Source organism: Lactuca serriola, chromosome 3 (genome assembly GCF_051521515.1).
Source record: "Lactuca serriola cultivar US96UC23 chromosome 3, Lser_US96UC23_V15, whole genome shotgun sequence".
Taxonomy (NCBI): Eukaryota; Viridiplantae; Streptophyta; class Magnoliopsida; order Asterales; family Asteraceae; genus Lactuca; species Lactuca serriola.
In genome coordinates this window covers 185926769-185948750 of record NC_136410.1, presented here as the reverse complement: position 1 = coordinate 185948750, position 21982 = coordinate 185926769, and the positions used below count along the sequence as shown (strand labels likewise).

The following is a 21982-nucleotide window of genomic DNA, read 5'->3' as shown; positions in this document are numbered from 1 at the left end:
TCCTCACATGACACGACATATTTCATGGTATAGTCCTAACCTGAAACCTGACACGAACTCGACACGAAAATAAATGGGTTGACACGACACGACACGTTAATTAAATGGGTCGGGTTAGGGTCAAACACTTTCAACCCGTTTAGTGTTTCGACACGACACGAACCCGACACGATTACCACCTCTATACACCGCCACATTGATGTTTCATTAAGTCCAGATACGTTTCACAATTTGAGTTTAAGGTGTTTTTCCTTATATACATTAGATTTCAATGTTGGTTTATGGAGATTTTGATCTCTATACGTATGGATCATCGAATCTTTATATTCATGTGGTGATTTTGATAGTTTGGGATTACTTTTAGGGTTTGAATTATATTTGTGTTTTTGTCTATAGGGAATGGCTGCTTTCCTTAGATCACTGAATTTACATAATATTCAAGAGGTAATATTTAACTCAAAATTTACTCTTCTTTTTATTTTTTTTTACAGAAACATGTGGTAAATGAAAAAAAAATTGTTTACTTGACTTTTCTTAACAGGTTGTTGATGTTACTGTTTATCTTGCAATACAACATATTTGACTATTATGCATTTGTAAATGGACGAATGTACTATACTTTCACAAAAAAGTCGCACCTTCCGACCCCCGCAAAGCGGGACAACTTTCTAGTTATTAATAATAGTGCAAAGAATAAAAGCGACATAAGGTGTAGATTAACACATGTAATGTATATAGCAGTGATATGTGTTATATATGTGAAGCAATACGATGTATGGTGTAGGAATATGATATGTGTTGATTATGTGATTGATTTATATGTATAAGACATGTATGTTTCCTTCCTTCTTGTACTTGTGATTGGATCACTAAGTTGTTGTTGACGTTTGGTCTTATTGTGTTTTACCATGATATGCCTTGTAACGGTACAGGTTGCTAGGGAGTGAGACTTGGTGAGGTGGTGATTTTCTTTAGGTAGTTATGTTTTATTATATTCATACCACTTGGTCATGTCATGTTGGTTATCATGGAGTTTTGGAACTATCGTATTTCTTTTACATTTTGTGTCGAAGGGATTTAAAGTTTTTATGTTTGTATGAAAAAGTTTAAATAAAGTCTTATGTTGCTAAATTATTTTAAATGATGTTTTAAAATAAAGAAAAATTGGTGAAAATCATGGTGTTATATTATAAATCTTAATTATATAGGTTATGTTTTGAGTGGATTCTTATTCTTTATTTCTAGTCTAGATCATCATGAAGTTGCATTTGATCAATGCTTAATTTTCATCTCTGTTTATGGAATTGGGTGAATTGAGATACCTAACTTCATGAATGAGTTGTAAATTGGCTAGATTGAGTTGTATATTAGTTCTTAGTCATGATAAATTATTGAAATCTAGGATTAATGCAGTATATGTTGATTTATAAGTTCTCTTTGTCATAATTCCATGATTTCCATTTGTTATTGTTTTGGAATTTGTGATTACCATTGGAATTGAATATGATGAATTGGAAACAAAGTCAAGTGTTGAATATAATGAATTGGAAACAAAGTCAAGTGTTAAAAAATGGATTTATAAACTCAAATGAGTAATTCAATGAAAATATAGAATGATTTTGGTTTACTAAAGGATGATTCAAAGTTCTAAATGATTTTATAACCTCTATGATGGAATAGAATCAACAACTCATATATGTGATGAAATTATAACAGAAAGATGAAATTATTGTTTAGTATTTGGCTTATGATTAACGTTATACTTGAGATGTGGTTTAGAAGATCTTAGAAGTCTTAAAGTCTTATTGGAGTTGTTAATAGCTCCTTGAAGTCAATAATGACTTAACACATATTGCATGCTTGATTGTCCATGGAAGCCTAAATTACATGAGATATTGAGAGTTTTGCATATTAAGTTGTTAAAGGATTAAGAGGTATTTAAATAGTAAATCAAGTTATTAGGACTTATTGCACTCATAAAAATCATTTGGAAGCTTTGTTTAGGAGAAGGGTTCAATTGGCCCAAAGTTTAATACCAATATGAAATTTTTTTGAAACATGCTAATGAGTCGACCAAAAGCACGATCATGCTTTTCTCTTTCTCTCGGTTTAAGTTACATGGCCGTGTAATCAACCGAAACAAAACTTGAAAAAGTCAATAACATTTTCATATGGAGCCCGATGCATGTTTCATTTTCATCGGTGTTCTTCTAAATACATAAGGATGGGCTTTAAATAATAAATTTTTACATTTAGGATTAAGAACTTAATAAGTGATGTAATGGATCAATATGAGATGTTTGACCCAATTATGTTTATCTTTAGGTGACCACTAAGCTCATCAACTACTCTAAGAGGAAAATGAAGCATAAGGACTTTTACACTTGAGGTAAGTACATAACCAGATTACATGTCCTTTATTGTTACATTTGGAAAAAAATTGGTATTAGTTATAATTGTGTACTCTTATGTGTTATGTTGCCTTTAAGGGATGATTGTTACATATGGTTTGAATGAGAAAAATCTATACTTATTTTAAGCTTTGATTTAGCATCATATATGTACATATCATGCTAGGATATGGGTTTATTTAAGCTTTGACACTTGTGTGATATCCTAATATTGGTAATACGGACCCTTTCCACCTTCATAATCTAGACGTGGGATTATTGTAAGTTAGATATGGGCTTAGTTGACAAAAGGAACACTTTCCCTCTTTATAAGCTATAAGCCATAGGTGGCTTATTGTGAGCTAGATATGGGTTTATTTTGTTGAGGGAACATTTTCTCTCTTTATAAGCTAGATGTGGGCTTATTGTATGTTAGATGTGGACTTATTATAAGCTAGATGTGGGCTTAATTAATTGACAACACTGACACTTTCCCATTTTAATAAGTTAGCATGTGAGGGCCTTAGATTGAGTTTAGATGCATGTGAATCATTCGTAATAAAGTACATTGGCATTGCTAGTTAATTTTCACACCAATTACGTACATTAACTCTTATTTACATTACTAATGAAAAACATTGCTATATTTAATCACTTGATATATTAAGCCACTCCCACATTTACTCACATACAATGCTATTAAGTCATTTGCCACATATAATTCCATGTTTGTATTCCATATAATCAAAATGGACCACATTTGTAAATGTGGCATACAAAACGATCAACATCACAAACACTTCTTCCAATACATAGTGGATTCGTCATGGAATACCAAAATAAATCTAACAAATTCTAAGGATTTCATCACTAAGAAACCCTCTTCATGATATACCTAAACCTTTTTACAATCACAATACCTAAGCGAAAGAAAACGTAAATTAAAATATGAGGTGAGAAATGAAAGTACACTTTGATAAATCCAATCATATAACATCCATCAGCCAAATTGGTTCGAATTTATGTACATTAATCACAAAATATAATCCCCAAAACAAAACAAAACAAAATAATAATAATAATAAAAAAAAAAAATTAAAAAAAAAACATATCAAGTATTAACGACCAAACCAAGCTCTGGGCCCTTGACTTTCAACCCCATCAGTCATCAACTTATCCAACACCACATTCAAGTCAACCGCCTGACCATTTTCAGTCAACTTTCTAACAGTCGCCCTCACTTGCTCTCTCGGGAACCCCATATTAGTAACCTTATCAACCACATCATCAATCGGAACCCTATTCCCACCGCTCCCAGAACCACCACCACCACCGCCAACTGCCGCCGCAGTAGGAACAGCTTGCGGCAAAATCCTGGCTGTAGGAAGCTGAGAGAATCCACCTCCGCCACTTCCGCCGCCATGGGATTTTACAGGTGACCCGCTGCCATACTGAGAACCAGAACCAGAACCAGAGCCAGATCCAGGACCACCGTAATTGTAAGGCTCGTTAAACCCAGGTGATGGCCCGTACTGGCCGGAAAACCCTGGCCCGGATGGATTATTGTGAAACTGTGGTGGAGGTGGGCCGCTGCCGCCAGGTTGCCGGAAACTCGGTGGATAAGATAAATAAGGTGGTTCTTCGGAATGAGGGGGGTTAGGGTTAGGGTTAGGGTTAGGGTTAGGGTTATGGTGTTGCAGGGACATTGGCGGTGGTTGAGAGTACTGATACTGTGGCTGTGGTGATGGCGGTGAGAGCTTAGGCGGTGGCGGCAGTTGGTACTGCTGTGGTTGTGGTGGTGGTTCGGCGGTTTGACCGGGCGGTGGGTAGTAAGAATCATGCTGTGGAATGGACATCATGTTCGCCGGAAATTGGGGTGGTGGATGGTGGATGGGAGGTGGCGGAGATGGAAGTGCCGCCGCCTGCTGCTGCAATGATCCCATATGGCCGGAAATTTGGGGTTCTGGTTGTGGTGGTGGTGGTGGTGGTTGTTCGGGTTTTGAAATTTGTACTTGTGATAGCTGCAGCTGAGTCTCCAGTATTTCTTGCTTATCTTTCACAACCTGTACACCTGCGTGTACCTGTTGAGAAAAGTACAGTACATAACATGACATAACAGAACAGATCAGGTTATACTGTTAACAGAAATACAGTCCAATGTATGTCAAACAGAGTAGAACTGTATAGGGTATAATGAGATTGGTTTACCTCTCTGATTATGTTTTCAATCTGCCTTAATTTCCCATCAGTGTTTCCATGATTATTACCAACAGATGTTCTTAAATCATCAACAGAGTTCTCAAGGTTCCTAGATCTGCTCTCGAGTTGAGAAATTCGTGCACTGACACCTTCCAAAGCATGCATCAGATTATCAGCGTGTTTTTTCATTGTTCTATCAATCTCTGATATCAGAGCTGCATCGATGACACTATGATCGTTCTTCATAATCACCTTAGTGGGTTCAACTGAATCAAGAGAACCATAGTTCTGTACATGCAAAAAAAAAGTAAAAATGATGAATTTCATCTCGTAGGCATCCCCACCATAATCAGCAAACAGGAAGAAATGTAATTCATAGACTAGTTTGTAAAATCTATTCTGCGTGTGTACTTGTTCGATTGTTAATTCAACATTGAAACGAAACTTCTGTAACATAATTTTATCGATCGATAGGATTTTCGCGGTTATCACTTTCATCGATTACTCAACCAAAAGGAAGTTCAAGTATCATATCCTACACATATCGAAGTTTTAACTAAGCTAGAGCATAGTCAATTGCAAGAATATCTACTCCAACAGATGGTTTTTAGTCTTCTAGAACTATTAACGATAAATCATTGAAACAATACTTCTGAAACCACAAAATTTAAACAGGATAAAAGCGGAAACAGTAAGAAGAAACGAAATTGGGATAACCGACTTACTCGGGTGCCAAAATTAGTCTTAGATTCAGCTGAGGCCCAAACCCTAGCTCCACCACTGCTACTAGATTCAAAATTGGAAGGCTGAGATGATACGATCGGACGGATTGGCTGGAAGTCATAGCTAGGTAGGATCTCATCCGTCTTATCACCACCGCCGCCAACGACGACGTCTTGTTGATCGTCTTCTTGAGGAGGTTGATTGTTCAGATCCATGAAATCTTTGTCTGCGTTATTTTTATTTTGCGAGCTCGATAGATCCATGATCTGCTTGTCCATAAACGGTGATGTATTCATTTACTGGTGTTTTCACCGATTCACGAGCATTTAAAATCGATTATATCGGAAGGAACTGATTATGAGCTCAAGCAAACAGTTAGACAGAGAACTCCAGAAAGGAACCTGATTCCGCAATTGGCATAAAGAAGTATTTGATCGGAAGATGCGATGGGAGATATCAGATATGCAATGGTGTTTCCCCTTTGATGAAGGAGAAGAAGACTATAGTTGCTTCAGGAAGATGATCAACCCGTATTGGGCTATACAGCTTGTATAGTTAGACTAGACTCTTCTGGAGTGGAGCGGAGCCGAATTTCGAGATAATTAAACCGGCCCATTATAGAAACCGTTTGAATAAAAAAACATTATTTATAATTTCGGATTGAAATGATTAAAAATAAATAAATAAAATAAAATAAAATAAAAACTTGTAGGTGACTCGGGCTTATAGATGTTTTTTCTTATTAAGATATTATATTTTGAAAAATCAATTATAACATTCTACTATATAAGGGTATATATAAATTTATAGGTTTTTTTGTTTTCCCGTCTCACGAGTCGAACCAAGTTCATTTGTAGGATTGTTTGCCTAGAAAAACATCAAATTGTAAGACATCATGTTTTAAAAAGTAGAAATAATGTTGTCTTGATGTTTCAATTTTTATGTTTTAATTAACAGATATGAACACTGTCTTCTACTGTCTACATTAAGTAAAAAAGCAGAACGAAAAAAATGATGTGTTTTTTCACATTTACAACACCATAACTAAAAGTCCAAAAGCTCATCACAGCCAACCAATATAACCTCTAAATTTAATTTCCTCACCTGGTAGAGGGCATTCTTGAAACTTTTAAACAAAATATGTAACAATTGACCTGACATGCACCCCCTTGCTTTTCATGTCTATTTCAAAGCTTATATGTATATCAATATCATTGAGATCAAGTGAAAGTTGCATATTTAAAAGGACAAAGCTTGAAAAAAAAAACAAACAGAAGTTGTCTATACGGAAATTGAAATTAATAAACATACACATAATGCCAACTAAAGATTTTTTTTAAATGGCAAACATATTTTACTCACACATGTAATATGCTTTATTTTTTAATCACAACATCAATGTACTTACGCTTTTTTTATTGATACTAACTTGTTACTTATAAAATATCAACAAAAGGAATATAGTTATTTTTTTAGAAGATCCTAAGAATCAATAGCTAAATCAAAGTATTCCATGTTTAGGTATAACCTTCAACGGTAGCAACTTGTTGTAGAAGCAGAGTATCCAACATAACATCAATAAGTGTTATGCAATCTCATGAATTTTGTTATATGTTGAACTTAAAATTTCAAAAAATAATACATGTTAAATATGACTCGAGCATTTGGATCATGTTCATGGAGTATTTGAAATAGTTGGAACTCAGGAGTACTTGGGGTTCATGGAGCATGTGACAAAGGAATTGATCATCTGAGAAATGAATGGATCGTCTGAAAAAGGAACGGATCAAGTGTCCAAGGAACAGATCATACAGAAGGGGGTTTGGAGCACCTAGAAGAGGTTTGGAGTACTTGGGAGTGATATGGAGCAACAATGGAACCTTGTTGCGCCATATGTTGAAGAGATGGGCCAAGAAGGATGTTGTTGCACCAAGAGCATTCCTTCTTGTGCCATTATGCTCCTTCTTGTGCCATGAGGATCCCTCTTGCGTCATGGGGTACTCCTGTTGAGAGATGAAGTATGATCTTGCACCATGCATGGCCTTGTTGTGCCATGTATGTTCCTGTTGAGCTAAGGTTGTGTTGTTACTTCAATCTTGATGTTCTTGTGCCACACTTGAAGCCTGTTGCGCCATCCATACACTTGCTGTGCCATCATGGTGCAAGTTGAACCATCTTGGTCCTTAATTAGCCAAGTATGCTATGAAGTCATCTATGGTGCTCAAGATCGTTCAAGGATGCTTAAAAGTTGGTATTGCTCGAGGATTATACCATGTTGGGCCACCATGATGGATGTTGGGCCATTAGTGTTTATGATACGCCACTTATACATCATGATGCTCCAATATGGCTCAAGGTGCTCCATCATGTGTATTGCTAATGCTCATGGGTTGTATAACATGGAAGAATGTTCTAGAAGATGTTGCATGGCGGAATATGATTGGTTGTCACCACTCATGGGCCTATGGGCCAATGGGATTGGTCCGTTAGGGTTTTAGGTCTGATCCCTCAAGTATAAATAAAGGATGAATGTAGAGTCATTTGAAGTATTGTGTCTTGTATCTTGTACCCTTAGTGATTAGGGCGAATCTCTGGTGAATTGTACTTGTAACCTCTGCTTGAGAACTCTGAAATAAATAATACTCACCTCCTGCCCGTGGACATAGGTTACCTTGATCGAACCACGTAAATATTTTGTCTTTGTGTGCTTATAGTTTTGTTTGTTATCTGCATTACTTCTTAACAAGGATCATTAGAACTTGGCAAGTGGCATCAAATTTGTTCTGAGTCTTGAAAAGTATCGCCTATTTTCCCTAACAAGTGGTATTAGAGTTGCGGTTGGTGTTCTATTGATTAAAGATGGCATCTTACAAGTTCGATTTGGAGAAGTTCAATGGTTCGAATGATTTCACTTTGTGGAAGGTAAAGATGAAGGCTCTTCTAGTTCAACAAGGATGTGTATCGGCACTAGAAGGAGAAGGAAAACTTCCAAAGGACATGGCAGCTGAAAGGAAGGTGGATATTCTTGAAAGAGAGCATAGTGTTATTCTGTTGACTTTGATAGACGAAGTACTAAGAGAGGCCGTGGATCAAACGAGTGCTGATGGGCTTTGGAAGAAATTATGTGAAAAGTATCAGAACAATTCTTTGATGAACAGGCTATACCAAAAGCAACTTTTGTATACTCTTAAATGTCGGAAGTACCGAAGTGAAGGATCATATGGACAACTTCAATATGATCATCTTGGACCTACAAGGTGTGAATGTAAAGCTTGAAGATGAAGATCAAGCACTTATCCTCTTATGTTCACTAACGAATTCTTATGATAATTTCGTTGATACCATGTTGCATGGTAGGACAACGATTACTGTGAATGATGTGAAGGATTCTTTGTTGTCTAAGGAACTGAAAAGAAAAGTTTCAGTTGGAGAAGAAGTTTCTAGTTCCAGTTTGTGTGCAGGCATAAGAAGAACATCGGATAGAGGTGGAGGTAACAAAGGGAAGTCAAGTTTTGTATCTAAAGCCAACATCAAATGTTATAACGACAGGGAAAAGGGGCACCTCATAAGAGATTGTCCATTGCTGAAGAAAGGGAATAATGGTGTTGGACCAAGCAACAACAATGTTGTTGTGTGTGACATCCCCAAATTCACTGCCAGAAAAGACCGATTTGTTTATGCTTTATTTGAAAATCAGAGTATATTTTTTTTAACGAAATATATTGCGGAATTTGTTCCCAAAAAAATATGATAAAGAATTTATCAAAGTATTTCCGAAGAAATGTATTATATTAAAAACCTCGGGATGTCATCTACCCATATTTTACCCTAGCATATTTGTAGATATAAAATACATATACAGTTTAAACCATTTAAAACATGTATAAAACGTTCATCCAACATAGATATCGGGTAAACAGGTAATATGCACACATAGCACGTAATTTATATAAAATACTCCATATCTATGTGTAAGATGAAAGTAACTATGCACTCACATTAGTAGCGTGAGTTTATAGAATCTAACTAGAAATGGTCGGCGGTTCATGATCGTCGGGCTCGGAACGTAGAAACGACCTTCGGAAAACCAGAGAGAACGAAAATAGAAGGTGTAATGAAAGAATGGGTATCGATTGCTATTTATAGGCTGATTTTGGATCTCTCACATCATGAGGAATCAATGCTCACATCATGAGCCATGGCTGTATCATCTCGTAGACTTGCCATATGTGTTTATAGCTCTGAAATGTGTTCGGACGACGTCTCACGTCGTGAGAATGATATGCTCACGTCGTGAGCTTCCAAGAGTCATCCTGTAGCCTTCCTAGGTGTTTTTTAGGCTTGATTAGTGTCCGTTTGGACTCATCACGTCGTGAGAATTGACGCTCACGTCGTGAGACCAGTCAGATTAGGGTTTCTAACATGTGTCATGCTCTCAGACAGCTACATCTTCAAAAGGCCATAACTTTTGCATATGAGCTCCGTTTTTGACGTTCTTTATATCCACGCGAAGGTGGAGACGTACTCTACAACTTTAATTTAGAACCCTAAGGCTTAAAATGTAATCTATCATAAACTCACTTTTTACGATTCCCGGTGTTGTGTCGGTTTTGTAACCACATCTTGTACATCTAGTTTTGCTGATGCTTGGGTCTTGGACTATGGAGCATCCTATCATATGACATGCAATCGCGACTTGTTCGACTCTTTCAAAGAGTGGAATGAGACAGTCAGTATGGGTGATGATTGTGTGAGCAGTATCAAGGGTAATGGCACGGTGCAGATCAAGATGCATCATGGTATAGTCAGGAAACTGGATTGTGGTTCGTCCCAGAGCTTCGAAAGAATTTGATTTCTCTTGGAACTTTGGCGAAGGATGGATTGAAGTATTCTGGAGAGGGTGACTGATTAAGAGTCTCCAAGGGTGCTCTTGTAGTTATAAAGGGAAGGATGAATCCTCATGGTATTGATATTCTATATGGTTGTACAATTGGGAGAATGGTGACTGTATCCCAATCCTTGGATCAATATGATGATGAAAGAAAGGACATGAGAGCAAGAAGGGGTTGTTTAGTGGAGATGCAACTAGAAAAGTTGAACCTAGTGAAGCTTGTGTTAAAGAGATACAAAGCAAGGTGAATTTCAGTTCAGTTCAACACTCAAGCAAGGAGATTCTCGAGTGTGTTCAATCATATCTATGGGGTCCTTCTCATGTGAAGGCTCATGGTAGATGTCAATACTTTGTGACTTTTATCAATGATTACTCAAGGAAGACCTAGGCGTATTTTATGAAGAAAAAGGATGAAGATGAAGTGTTTAGGCGGTTAAAGGAGTGATGCAACAACATCCCCTAGAGTTTTCCACATTGGAAATTAATGATATTGATGGGTTTTGTACAAACAATCCTATGTGTGCATGCAACCCTAGAGTTGGATCTATGTTTTCACTATTAGTTATACAACTTTATGAATACAAAAAGAAACCTGGCATGCTAGTACTATTTTCGAAATCCACATAGAAGAATAGAATACATACCTTTTGTTGTTATATAGCAATAACAACTAGTTCCTTGAATTTTCTTAGCTTTGAAAGTAAGTACCACAAGTGTAGTACCTCTAATGGCTCACAAACACACTAGGTGAAAGGATGAATATGGGAGAGAGGAGAGAAGGGTATCTTGCCCTAGAATTCGTCCCTTTTAGGGTTTCCCAAAGCTTGGACGAAATCTTAGTACCTTAGGGTGCTATTTATACTTAAGGCTAACTAGGGTTGCAAGGTGCATGTAAACCCTAATCCCTTAGCTTAGGGCCTAAGCAAGTCCATGGACTCCTTTCCTTAAGCCCTTGGACGAAACTCCTAGATCCTTCTAGGATTTTCGTTCAAGCCTTAATAAAGGTGATCCAATGGCCCAAAGCCTCAACTATTGAATAATTACAAAATAGCCCCTGCACTTTCAATCAATTCCTTTAATCCCAAAATTAATTCTAAATTAATTTCTGATTAAATACTAATTAATAATATGATTCCAAATTAATATATTATTCATATAATATATTAACAAATCATATTTATACCCTAATTTATTATTCTTAACAATAAACCAGCCTCTCTCCTCAACAATCATCCTGTCTAGTCACCAGTGTGAAGGCAACCCAAAAGGACCATGCTCACAATCAGGTCAAGTACATACCAAAATAGTTATGGACTTAGACACTAATCCAACAGATATTACTCTGATGTTAAAATAATATATTCACTTTGATCGGTTTTGGAACATCTCGTTGTATGTTTTAATATTTTAAAAATGAAAATTTTACCTTGGATTTTCAGGACGGTAACATTCCACTAAACTAAGATATCAAATCCCCAATTGACCACTGAGACTGACAATTTCACACTGTACGGACCAAAATGCCAATCCTTTAAAATACTAGGGTTAAAAGTGTACCTTCTTAGAACGGGTGTTACACTACTTTGACTGGATACTTCTTTCCGGTTTCCAATTCGTATGACTTTAAGTCACATGTGTGCCCTCTTCAAGAAAAACCCTAATGTTGAAATCAATCAGCACCCCCTGATTCTTCCATGAAGACGATTAACCACAAGGAAGACGAAGAACAACACACTAAATTCATAGTCGAAACCTCTGAATTCGAGAATAAAGAAAAAAAAGAAGAACATCAACAACAGTTACTAAGAGTTTTGGATATTCAATTAGTTGTAGCTAGCGTCGCTCGCCTCTACTCCTTCAAATCTCCCTTATTTTCAGAACTATTCTACTTCGATTGGATACTTCTTTCTGATTTCCTATTCGTATGAATTTAATTAACATGTGTTCCCTCTTCAAGAAAACCCCAATTTTGAAATCAATTGGTGAGCCATGATTCTTCCATAAAGACGACTGGCCACGACGAAGACGAAGAACAACACACTAAATTCACAGTTGAAACCTATGAATTCGGGAAAAAAGAAAAAGAAGAAGTATATCAATAACAGTTACTATGTGACATCCATAAAAACCATGAAAATTTTAAACTTTTAAAACCAACATAAAATCATAAATTGTTTACAATATAGTTTTCAAAACATGTTCAATATCAGAGTTTCTCAAAATCATAATTTAAAACACGAGGATGTATATGGTTATGCCTTCTCCTTCCTGCGATCGTCTGAAGTACTTGAAACATAACCCAAAACTATAAGCCCAAAGCTTAACGAGTTCCCCCAAAGTACCAACACATAAACAAATAACACATATACAATAACAGCATTCAATGGGTCCACAACTAAAAGACTGGATTACCCCTAAGCCCACATCATAATTCTAGCTTGCCCTCGGGGCCCACAACTAATGTTTGACTCGTTTCCCGACCAGATCAGTCCTCAGACTGAATACCACCAAGCTCTCAGTACGAGTCTAGCATGCCCTACCTGGCCCTCAACTCATATCTGGATTGCTCCAGGGTTTGTTAGCTACTGCACGGAGCAGTACAACCTCAACCCAACCCACACAATATGTCGACATATAACAAATACTAACATATTCAAATAATCATACATACAGTATCATAGGTAGTCCTACCAATCTACCAGACTAGCATATCAAAAGTAGCATGCATATCTATTACATACTCAGCATATCAACGGATATCATGTTATCAAACCAATGGGTCGGCTTTGGTGACTTCGACCCGTAAGTACAGTGAGGAAAACTCACCTCGCAAACTGAATAGAAGCTGATAAGGTCCTGACTCTGAATCTCAACTCCGACTGCCTCCTAGTCTACCCAAATGACCAAACCAATTAGAATTTCCAAAATACCCTTAAGGTCAAACTTGGTCAAATTCAACTGGTCAAACCCACTAAGTCAATTGAGTCAACCCAGTATAGTCAACCCAACCGAGCTGACCCAGTATGAGTATGCAGCGCGTACTCTGGAGGTACGTTGGGCATACTCCAACCCTTGTAGTTGACCACCATCGGGGTGGTTGACCTCGTATGCAGGGCGTACTCCGAGTACGTGGGGCGTACCCTCACAAACTTCAAAACCTCATTAAGAGCTTAATGTCTTAAGCTCTTACGTCCTAACTTCATACCCATAACCAAAACACACTCTATAGTCATAAAGTTTCCAACTTTATGACTTTACACGCCTAATAAGAGCTTAACACAAGGTCTTAATCCATTAAGACCTTCTACAAGATGCATGGAGCAATTCTAACCAATGGGACTTCATTTTTATGGCTAAGGACCCCTCTTAGGGTCTGAAAGGACAAATCAAAACGTCTACAACAAGGCATGCTCAAGATGAGACTTTTGGGACCAAAAAGGGACACAAAAACACCCACAAACAAGATCTAGAAAACTAGCCATCAAGGTATGAACTTAATACCTTGAAATGATGTAGAAAGGTGCAAAACTTCCATATCCAAGATGCTTCTTCCCTCCAAGATGATATTGGTTCCTTCCTTCTTCTTCTAAGCACACAAACACACACTTTAATGCTTGAAATGGCTTCATAAGGTGGTTCTAGGGTTATGATCATGAAAGAGAGGGTGGGGGCTGTCAAGGTGAAGGGAAATGAGGCCATAAGGATGCTTAAATACCAACCAAACCCTAAAAAATAGGGTTTCCTCATTTAGTAAGTACGCCCAACGTACATAGATGTATGCCCACCGTACTAGGGCACGCCCTAGTACGCTCAGCGTACACACTAGTATGCATGGCGTACTCCTCCCTGCCGAAATTACGAAAATGCCACTATGGCTCCAATGCATATTTCTTGGACTTGGGGACCAAAACGCAATATAATAAAATTAAAGGGTTGAAATTTGAAGTACCTTAACATCGGGATGTTACATGCTAAGAGTTACTAAGAGGAATTAATTCATTGTTCACTCCTAAACCATATATGACTCCTAGAATAGCAATTTCTAATTCCAATTATGTTTTCCTTTCTCTTGTGTCTTAATTATGATGAAATACTTATGAGCATGGCTAGATACTTCAGTTGGGGTTGTTCTTTTAATATACTTCTTCAAAGTCCCTTTCCAATCACCTTTTCCAAGCTTTTCTAAACCAATCAAGGATGATTGTGTTTATTTGTTGTCCATGGCAACTCTGATCAATGATTATTTTTATAGAAAACATGAACAAAAACAATGAGGATAAAAAGTTTTTCTTGAATAGGTTTCGTAAATACTTACTTTCTCTTGAAGTAGAGTCTGATTCTTGCTAAATGATAACTCTAGGATGTCTAGGTCCATCTACTGATCAATTTAACTATATAACAAAGCAATTTTGTGATATAAATTTAGTTAATTTAGCTCAAACTCACAACTTCATTTGTAAAAAACTAAAATTAAAACAATACGTAGCTTTTTCAACGTAAAATGTTAGAACAAAATTATTCAATATTAGCTTGTAAGGCGAAAGGCGATTGCATAATTCGTTTTAGTTGGGTGGATTGATTAAAAAGAAGTGAAACATTGTTGCATATTTGCAACATTGTGACCAAGAATCAAGTTAAATGCTTTCTAGTGAGACAATGTTTCATTTTCTTAGTAATCTACAAAATCAATGCTTCATTTTTTGTGGTTCTAACAGAAACATTGTTGCATGCTTCATGTAAAAACCAAATTCTTGCAGGAACTGAAAGGAAAACATAAAAGTTGTTTCATAAATGCATGCTTATCGTTCAACATGTCGCACCTGTAATACTGCAAGGTGTTGCTCTCTTAGCAGCCTACATGAAAGGAGATGTTAAGGTCATAACTCATAAGTTAAAGGATTATATGCAAGAAACAATTTTTATTTTTTAAATACATCAAGAAAATTCTCAAATCTTTCTATCTTTTTCATTTTAGAAAGTAATTTTAAAGTTTCCAACATATTATCATGTTTATCTACTCAAAACAAACTCTACTTGGGGTTCTATTTTGAATTAGGATAATTATCATCCCTAGAATCAGATTTTTAAAATTAATTGAATCTATTGTCCCTTAAAATCCACAATTTTCTTTTTTAAAATCTAGATTAATCGACTAGACTACCCTTATAGTGAGATTTTTGTGATTATTCTATTTGGTTTAATTTAGTAATATAGATAAATCACTTTCCTAAATTAATAAAAATGATTTGACCACAATCATTCATACACCCATCACTAGTAACAAGTAAGATCATATATGCTTCTCGACATATTGAATATATGGTGACTTTCAACTTAAAATATAAATTTTAAACATCTACTACTGAAAAAGACATCAACAAAATCATCGTACTGCATTTTATGTATCACTAGACGACTACCCGTACGTTGCGCAAAATACATCAATATATTTGAAATCTTTACAAATATATATTTTTAAATATATCAATGATGTTGTTGTTAGCTCTTATATAATAAATCTTATAATAAGTTGGTATAAACATTGTTTGTTTTTAATTATATAATAATGTAGTTATATTTTGAAATTATGTAATCTTCATTGTCTCAATAGTTTGTATTTGCAGCTACTCTTGAATCAAATTAAATATAATATATGACTCAATGATATTTGTAATTATTGTTATGATTAATTAATTTTAAAACGTTTATTTTCTTACATTTTTAATTTTTATTATTGTAATTATTTAAAACATCAAACATTGTTTTTGTTTTTAAAGGTAACAATATAACTTTTATATATAATGTTACTTTTAACTATTATTGTTGTAAGTTATTTAAAAAAATTAAAATAACGTATTTGGAAACTCTTAATTATTTTAGTTTGCTTTCAGAAATTTATTTATTTTTTTAAATTTATTTGATGAATATTTTTAGTTTCTTTTTTTTTTTTGTAATTATTTAAAACAACAAACATTGTTTTTGTTTTTAAAGATAATATTAAAATTTTTATATAATGTTACTTTTAATTATTCTTATTGTAAGTTATTTTTAAGATATTTATGTAGAAAATTTTTAATGATTATAAAAAATAGTTTCATGGTTTTCTTTTGTTAGTTAAGGATTACAATTTAGGTTTAACACTATAATTTATAACTTTTAACTATTTATAAAATAGTCAATTGATTTTTTTTTCAAGTTTAGTTGAAATTTGATTTAAGTTAACCGTTTAATATTATATTGAAATTAATATAAAATCATAAATATACAAAAGTTGTGACTTTAAAATAATAATTGCTCAATACGACAACATATCTAAACTAATACGATAACTATAATATGTTAAAAAGTTAAAGTTATGATTTTATAAATAGAAGTAAAATATGATATTTTAATATTGTAGTTTAGTTAATTTATGAAAAAAATTTAGTTTTTGGATTAATTCAACATTATTAACCAATTTATAATAATTATTAGAAATAACTTGAAAAGTCAAGGAGTTTTTAAATACGCGTGGTGCAAATATACTGTATATATAGATAGATTAGAATCATAAAAGTTGAAGTCGGCTGATTCAACATAATTTATCCATTCTCATATTTTTTTTAAATGACAAACTAATGTATACTCCTAACTATCATCACATATGTCTCAAGCGAGACCTAAACCCATGACCTCTCAAATGAGAGAGTAATTCCATATCGTTAGGCCAAAGACCATTTAAAAACTGATTGATGTTAAAACTCATAAACAGATTGTGAAGGCAGGACTCATGCCAAGTTGCCAACTAAATTAAGATGGTTTAGTGGAGATACATCGATTGAAAGAATTAGAGCCTAACATATTCAGAAAGTTGTGAGATTTTGTTAAACGTATGGTTCAGTTTATAATATCAACTGTGTAAAAATCGCAAGAAGGTCGCTTGACCATAAAGATAAAGGCCGACATAAAAGCTTTCAAGAACTTAATAATTTTTGCGAATTTGCTTTGAAATCACAATATGTCAGAAAAAGCTAATTTGCTAATTCGTGAGTCATTTTCCACGATTTAAGCATGTTATGACGGACAAAACGTCGTTATTTATACATAATCAAACAAGAATATATCCAATTTCAAAAGTGTTGATTTGTTCAACGAGCTCAGTCTCACAAATAAATACTCAATCAATCTCGAGCCAATTTTTAACATTCGAGTTTTTTTATTGGAATCGAACTTAAATTTCACATTGTAGCCACTAGTTTCGGCTCGATTTCACCCACACAAATTTATGTGATCTAACTAATAATTGGAAAATAAAGTAACATATAAATATTTAAGAAACCGAAAGAAATTTAATTTCGAATCCTAAATAAATATATTTGGATAAGATGTTAGATGGTCATGACAAATCGCCATATAACGTATGTTAGAAACATCTATGTGTATTGTTTATATTTTAAAACAATTTATTTTTTAAACAACTTATACACATAGCGTGTCGTGCGGTTAGCCCACATGTATGGTTTTAGGATCGTTTATTTTAAACAACTTAATCTTTTTCAAAATGATTATTAATTTATAAGTATTTTAAAATATAGTTTTAAAAAAATGTTCGAATCAATTATTCGGTAACAAAAGTTAATAACTTGATAAATTATATTTTAGTGCTCGGCAAAATTTGCTTATAAATATAATGAGTAAATAACTTATCAAAAAATTCTTATTTAAGTCAAATAAGAATGAAATAACTTAGTAAAAAAGTTTTATTTAAAACAATAAGTGTCATAAACATATCATTATCCAGAATAAATAAATAAACAATTCAAAAAAGTAATTGTTTTGTATATTCAACATTTTGCTAGCTATTTTTTCTAATATTTATCATGCTTTAATCGATCCACGAATTTGTAATTAAACTGCTCCATCTGCTTGACTGTTTGTATAGTTGTATATGACAAATGACAATCACAAATCACAATAATTCATTAATTTGTGATAAATAAACTGAGATTACTGAGCCATGAAATTGGGCTTTATAATGGGCAGACCCATCGATATTTAGACTACAAAAGAAAATTATGGTATAAATAGTGATATTTATACTACGATGTTTCATCCAATTCATTTCTGGTTTCCAATTCAGATTTCACAAAAATACAAAATCGATTATATCCGAACAAGAGTACCGTAGAACCTATAGTTAAACCAAAAATAACATATATATACCACTTCCCAACATTAACTTATAAAAAGTTTGAAATTAATAAATATTTACATGATGATAGTTTTGCCACATAAAAAAGCAAATATAAAAAAACCCGAAAGATTAGTCCTATCTTTCAAAACACATACTCAATAATGCATGAACTTGTAGTAGACCATGACACTTTAACTATGACCATATGATCCACATACTTAAAGTCAACATTTTTCCCGTCTATATGACATTCACTTGGTTCTTCGGATGCGAAAATCACCATTTCTCCCGCACCCTTGACTTTGACTTGAACGATACACACTCCATCGACTTCCGACACAAATGTGATTGATTTGATAGCCCCACCCGAGTTGAGCATGTTGACTAGCCCAATGGGAGCAAATTGTATTGATTTTTGGGCCAAAATAGTGATAGGGGAGACCGTTATGAGCTCAAAGTCGAATGACTCTAATGAAAGTTCTATGTTAGCACTTGGTTTTACTAGGATGAGTTTCTTCTGATGGAATAGGTATAACGCGAAGGTGTCAACACTGTCCACGAACATTTGTGGTTTCCCATTCTGCCATTCAACGTCGTTAGGACTTATCGTTGAGGTCAGGATGCGAGAGTACTCAGAAGCGCATTGGTTGCGTCTTGTTTCACGACACCATCCTCCCCCTTGACAATTAAATGCTCCAATAACGCCAGTATACTGATAATGTAATAAAACATTGTAAGTTTACAATGATATATTGTAAAATTAAAATAGATGACTTAGATTTTATAAAGTTTACCTTGTTTAAATTCCAAATCTTGAGCATTGTTTTTCCATCGTGGAGTGGGTCTTCGAATAGACAATCACGGGTAGGTAGGGCATAATACTGACAACGTAAGATTGAACCATCGGGCAAAACAAAGGTTTTAAGCAAATCAAAGTTGTGTTTCCCAACAGTATCACTGATGTAGATGGGCCCACCTGAAATAGCCCTAGAAGCCGCATGAAACTCGGCACATGGGTGAGTTGATTGAAACATGTCCCAATCCGGTTGTATGAAATTTCCCATCCACAAACTATTATAAGCACAATGCACCATGTGACACCCTTGTAACCAATATGTACCATTAGGGTCGCCGGATGGATCAGTGCACCAAAAATCGTCACCTATTAAAATGTTTTAAGTCAATAAGTATGACACAAGTCGTTATTATAATTATTATTAAACAGTGTAAATGAAAATGTGAACAACATACCAACACGACCAAGTGCAATGGCTTCGGTGCCTAGGAACATGAAGTCGTTACAATGCTCCATACTTGCAATTACCCCATTGCCCTTGAAGTGGTTCTTCACCGAAGATGTCAATGCTTTGAAGTATGCCTTTGCTAGCTCTACTCTTCCACCGTAATCCTCACTTAACATCTCCAATAACTATGGGTAAAATCAGGTAAACAATATTCATATCAAATATTTTAAATTATCTCGACATAAGAAAAATGATTTTTTTTTATAATATGGTTAATTAGAAAAATATTGTAAAACTTACATATTTATCCTTTATAGTGTATATGTTGGTTGATATGAGAAAATACTTTTCAACGAAAAATTAAAACAAAAATATAATAAAATGGTAGGAAGAAACATACATGGATGACGTCAACTTTGACTCCATCAATGCCGACAGATGCCAAGTGAGAGTGTAGACCTTCGTACAGCTCATTAACTTTCTCCGGTGGGACCAACCCAACTCCGTTATTAACGATTTTATCAACGGCTAGATCTTCCATCGTCTTCTTGAGTCCAGGCGATAACATGGGTTGCACCACACTAGATTCTGGAAGCCCAGGGGTATTGGGCCTTACACCACCCCAATATCCACAAAGAGCATGCCACACATAAACATAATCTACACTTTTAAAGTCTTCCTTTAAATCTCTAACAAAGGCCCCCATGCCTGTGTTAGGGTTTTCTGGTTTCGGACTCTTATAGTCCCGAAACTTATAATTTTCTACAAATTTAGTCAGTCTGCAGGGCATTTGCTCCCCTGCAGCTGTTCGGTTCATACCTTCAGAATCAACTGGATCGTCATCGTGACTAATGGATTGCCACCCGTCATCAAGCAAAACGAGCCCAGGTGGGCACCCACCTTCGACAAGGGCTTTCACACCTTCGAAGACACCTTGAGGTTCCACGGTTAGATAAAACGCGTCCCATGTACACCATCCAAACTTGTCGACAATGCCAGGTGGCGTCTTATCCTCTAATAGCTTAAACGTACCAAGATGCTCTTGAACAACTCTCATTGCTTTTTTAACAAGGGCATAGGGGTCATACCCTGCTTCCATGTAAATGACACTTTTGAAAGAAGTGTCAGATACTTTTGTGGACCCACTCTCCACACAAACATCAACCAAATCGTCATTTCCGGACTGGATAGAAGCCCGGAAAGGACCTTCCAGTATTGGAAGTATAAAAACATACGGACGACCAGAGTCAGACTTCTCAAGCATGACCATCTGTGTCTCCTGCTCGAGGTCTCGACCGTTTGAACCAACCCAGTGAGTAGACCACCAGACTTTAAACCGGAAAATACTCATGAACCGAATGCCACTAAGCTTCCCAATTGGAACCACGTGTCGGCTATTCGATTCGGAAGCATCAAAACCAACAAAACAACCATTTGAAGCTGTATAACAAGTAGTAATATTCGATGGGACGTCAGATAAAATGACATGGTCGTTAGCCATGAAATTTGATCCAACCAGTTTCACCATAGGCGTAGGATGAACATCAACCAACATGTCGGTATCATCGGATTCAATCTTGAATAAAGTAGGTGTCATTTAGATGAAATTTGGGAAAACTAAGATAGGATTTGAAGAGGGTGTATTTGTAGGAAAGTGAATGGATCTGTGTTATAATTCAATGTGGATGTTGGTGGTGGTTAGTGGGGAATTTATAGGGGAATTGCTGTGCATACGGGGCAGGTTCCAGAGAAGGTCCACATGGTCGGTAAGATTGTTTCTATTTTTATTTATGTTTATTTTACTTCATACGTTAATAATATATTTGAGCAATTTATTTAAAATATAAAAGCTTAGTCAAAAGTTCAAAAATATTTCCATGATACGTGTCACGACGTATCTATACAGATGTAAGTTCGATTTTCTCATTTATGAATGCATCAATTTATTTATTATGTTTGATGTTTGATTTATAACGAAAAAAATGGATGAATAGAATGATATATTTAAAGAAATATGACAAATAAATATAACGTGTTCAAAATGATGAAGATAGTTGTTCAAAATGTATTTTTAATATTTTTTTTTGCTTTATTCAAGAAAAAGATTACTACGGTAACAAAGTATTGTAAAAATAGACTCGGATATCAAGATTTACTCCGCCAGATCCAAATATCATGGCTAAAAGACAACCAACATGTTGATCATAAACATCTACAAATTTAAAGATTAGACTAGGATATTTTCATGTTGATCAAGTCTACGGACATGATAGCACAATATATTTATTTAAGACAAAACTGTGTTCCTGTATATATATTTTTTCAGAATTTAGTCTAAACTATTATATTTTTGGATTTATCG

General features: G+C 35.0%; 2 protein-coding genes across 2 annotated transcripts; both read right to left on the bottom strand.

Annotated features, from left to right (window-relative positions):
- Window positions 1-3344: 3344 nt before the first annotated feature.
- LOC145093443 (basic salivary proline-rich-like protein (DUF1421)) lies at window positions 3345-5850 on the bottom strand. The gene is made up of 3 exons (XM_079031572.1): window positions 5315-5850; window positions 4599-4877; window positions 3345-4471 (listed from the first exon to the last, which is right to left on the bottom strand). Exons 1-3 carry the CDS (start codon window positions 5606-5608, stop codon window positions 3509-3511), a joined length of 1536 nt encoding a protein of 511 aa, XP_078887698.1. The 5' UTR covers window positions 5609-5850; the 3' UTR covers window positions 3345-3508.
- A 12567-nt stretch (window positions 5851-18417) lies between these two features.
- LOC145093442 (Raffinose synthase family protein) lies at window positions 18418-21310 on the bottom strand. Its single transcript, XM_079031571.1, has 4 exons — window positions 20021-21310; window positions 19628-19805; window positions 19171-19538; window positions 18418-19088 (listed from the first exon to the last, which is right to left on the bottom strand). The coding sequence occupies exons 1-4, from the start codon at window positions 21215-21217 to the stop codon at window positions 18519-18521; spliced, it is 2313 nt and encodes a 770-aa protein (XP_078887697.1). The 5' UTR covers window positions 21218-21310; the 3' UTR covers window positions 18418-18518.
- Window positions 21311-21982: the final 672 nt, after the last annotated feature.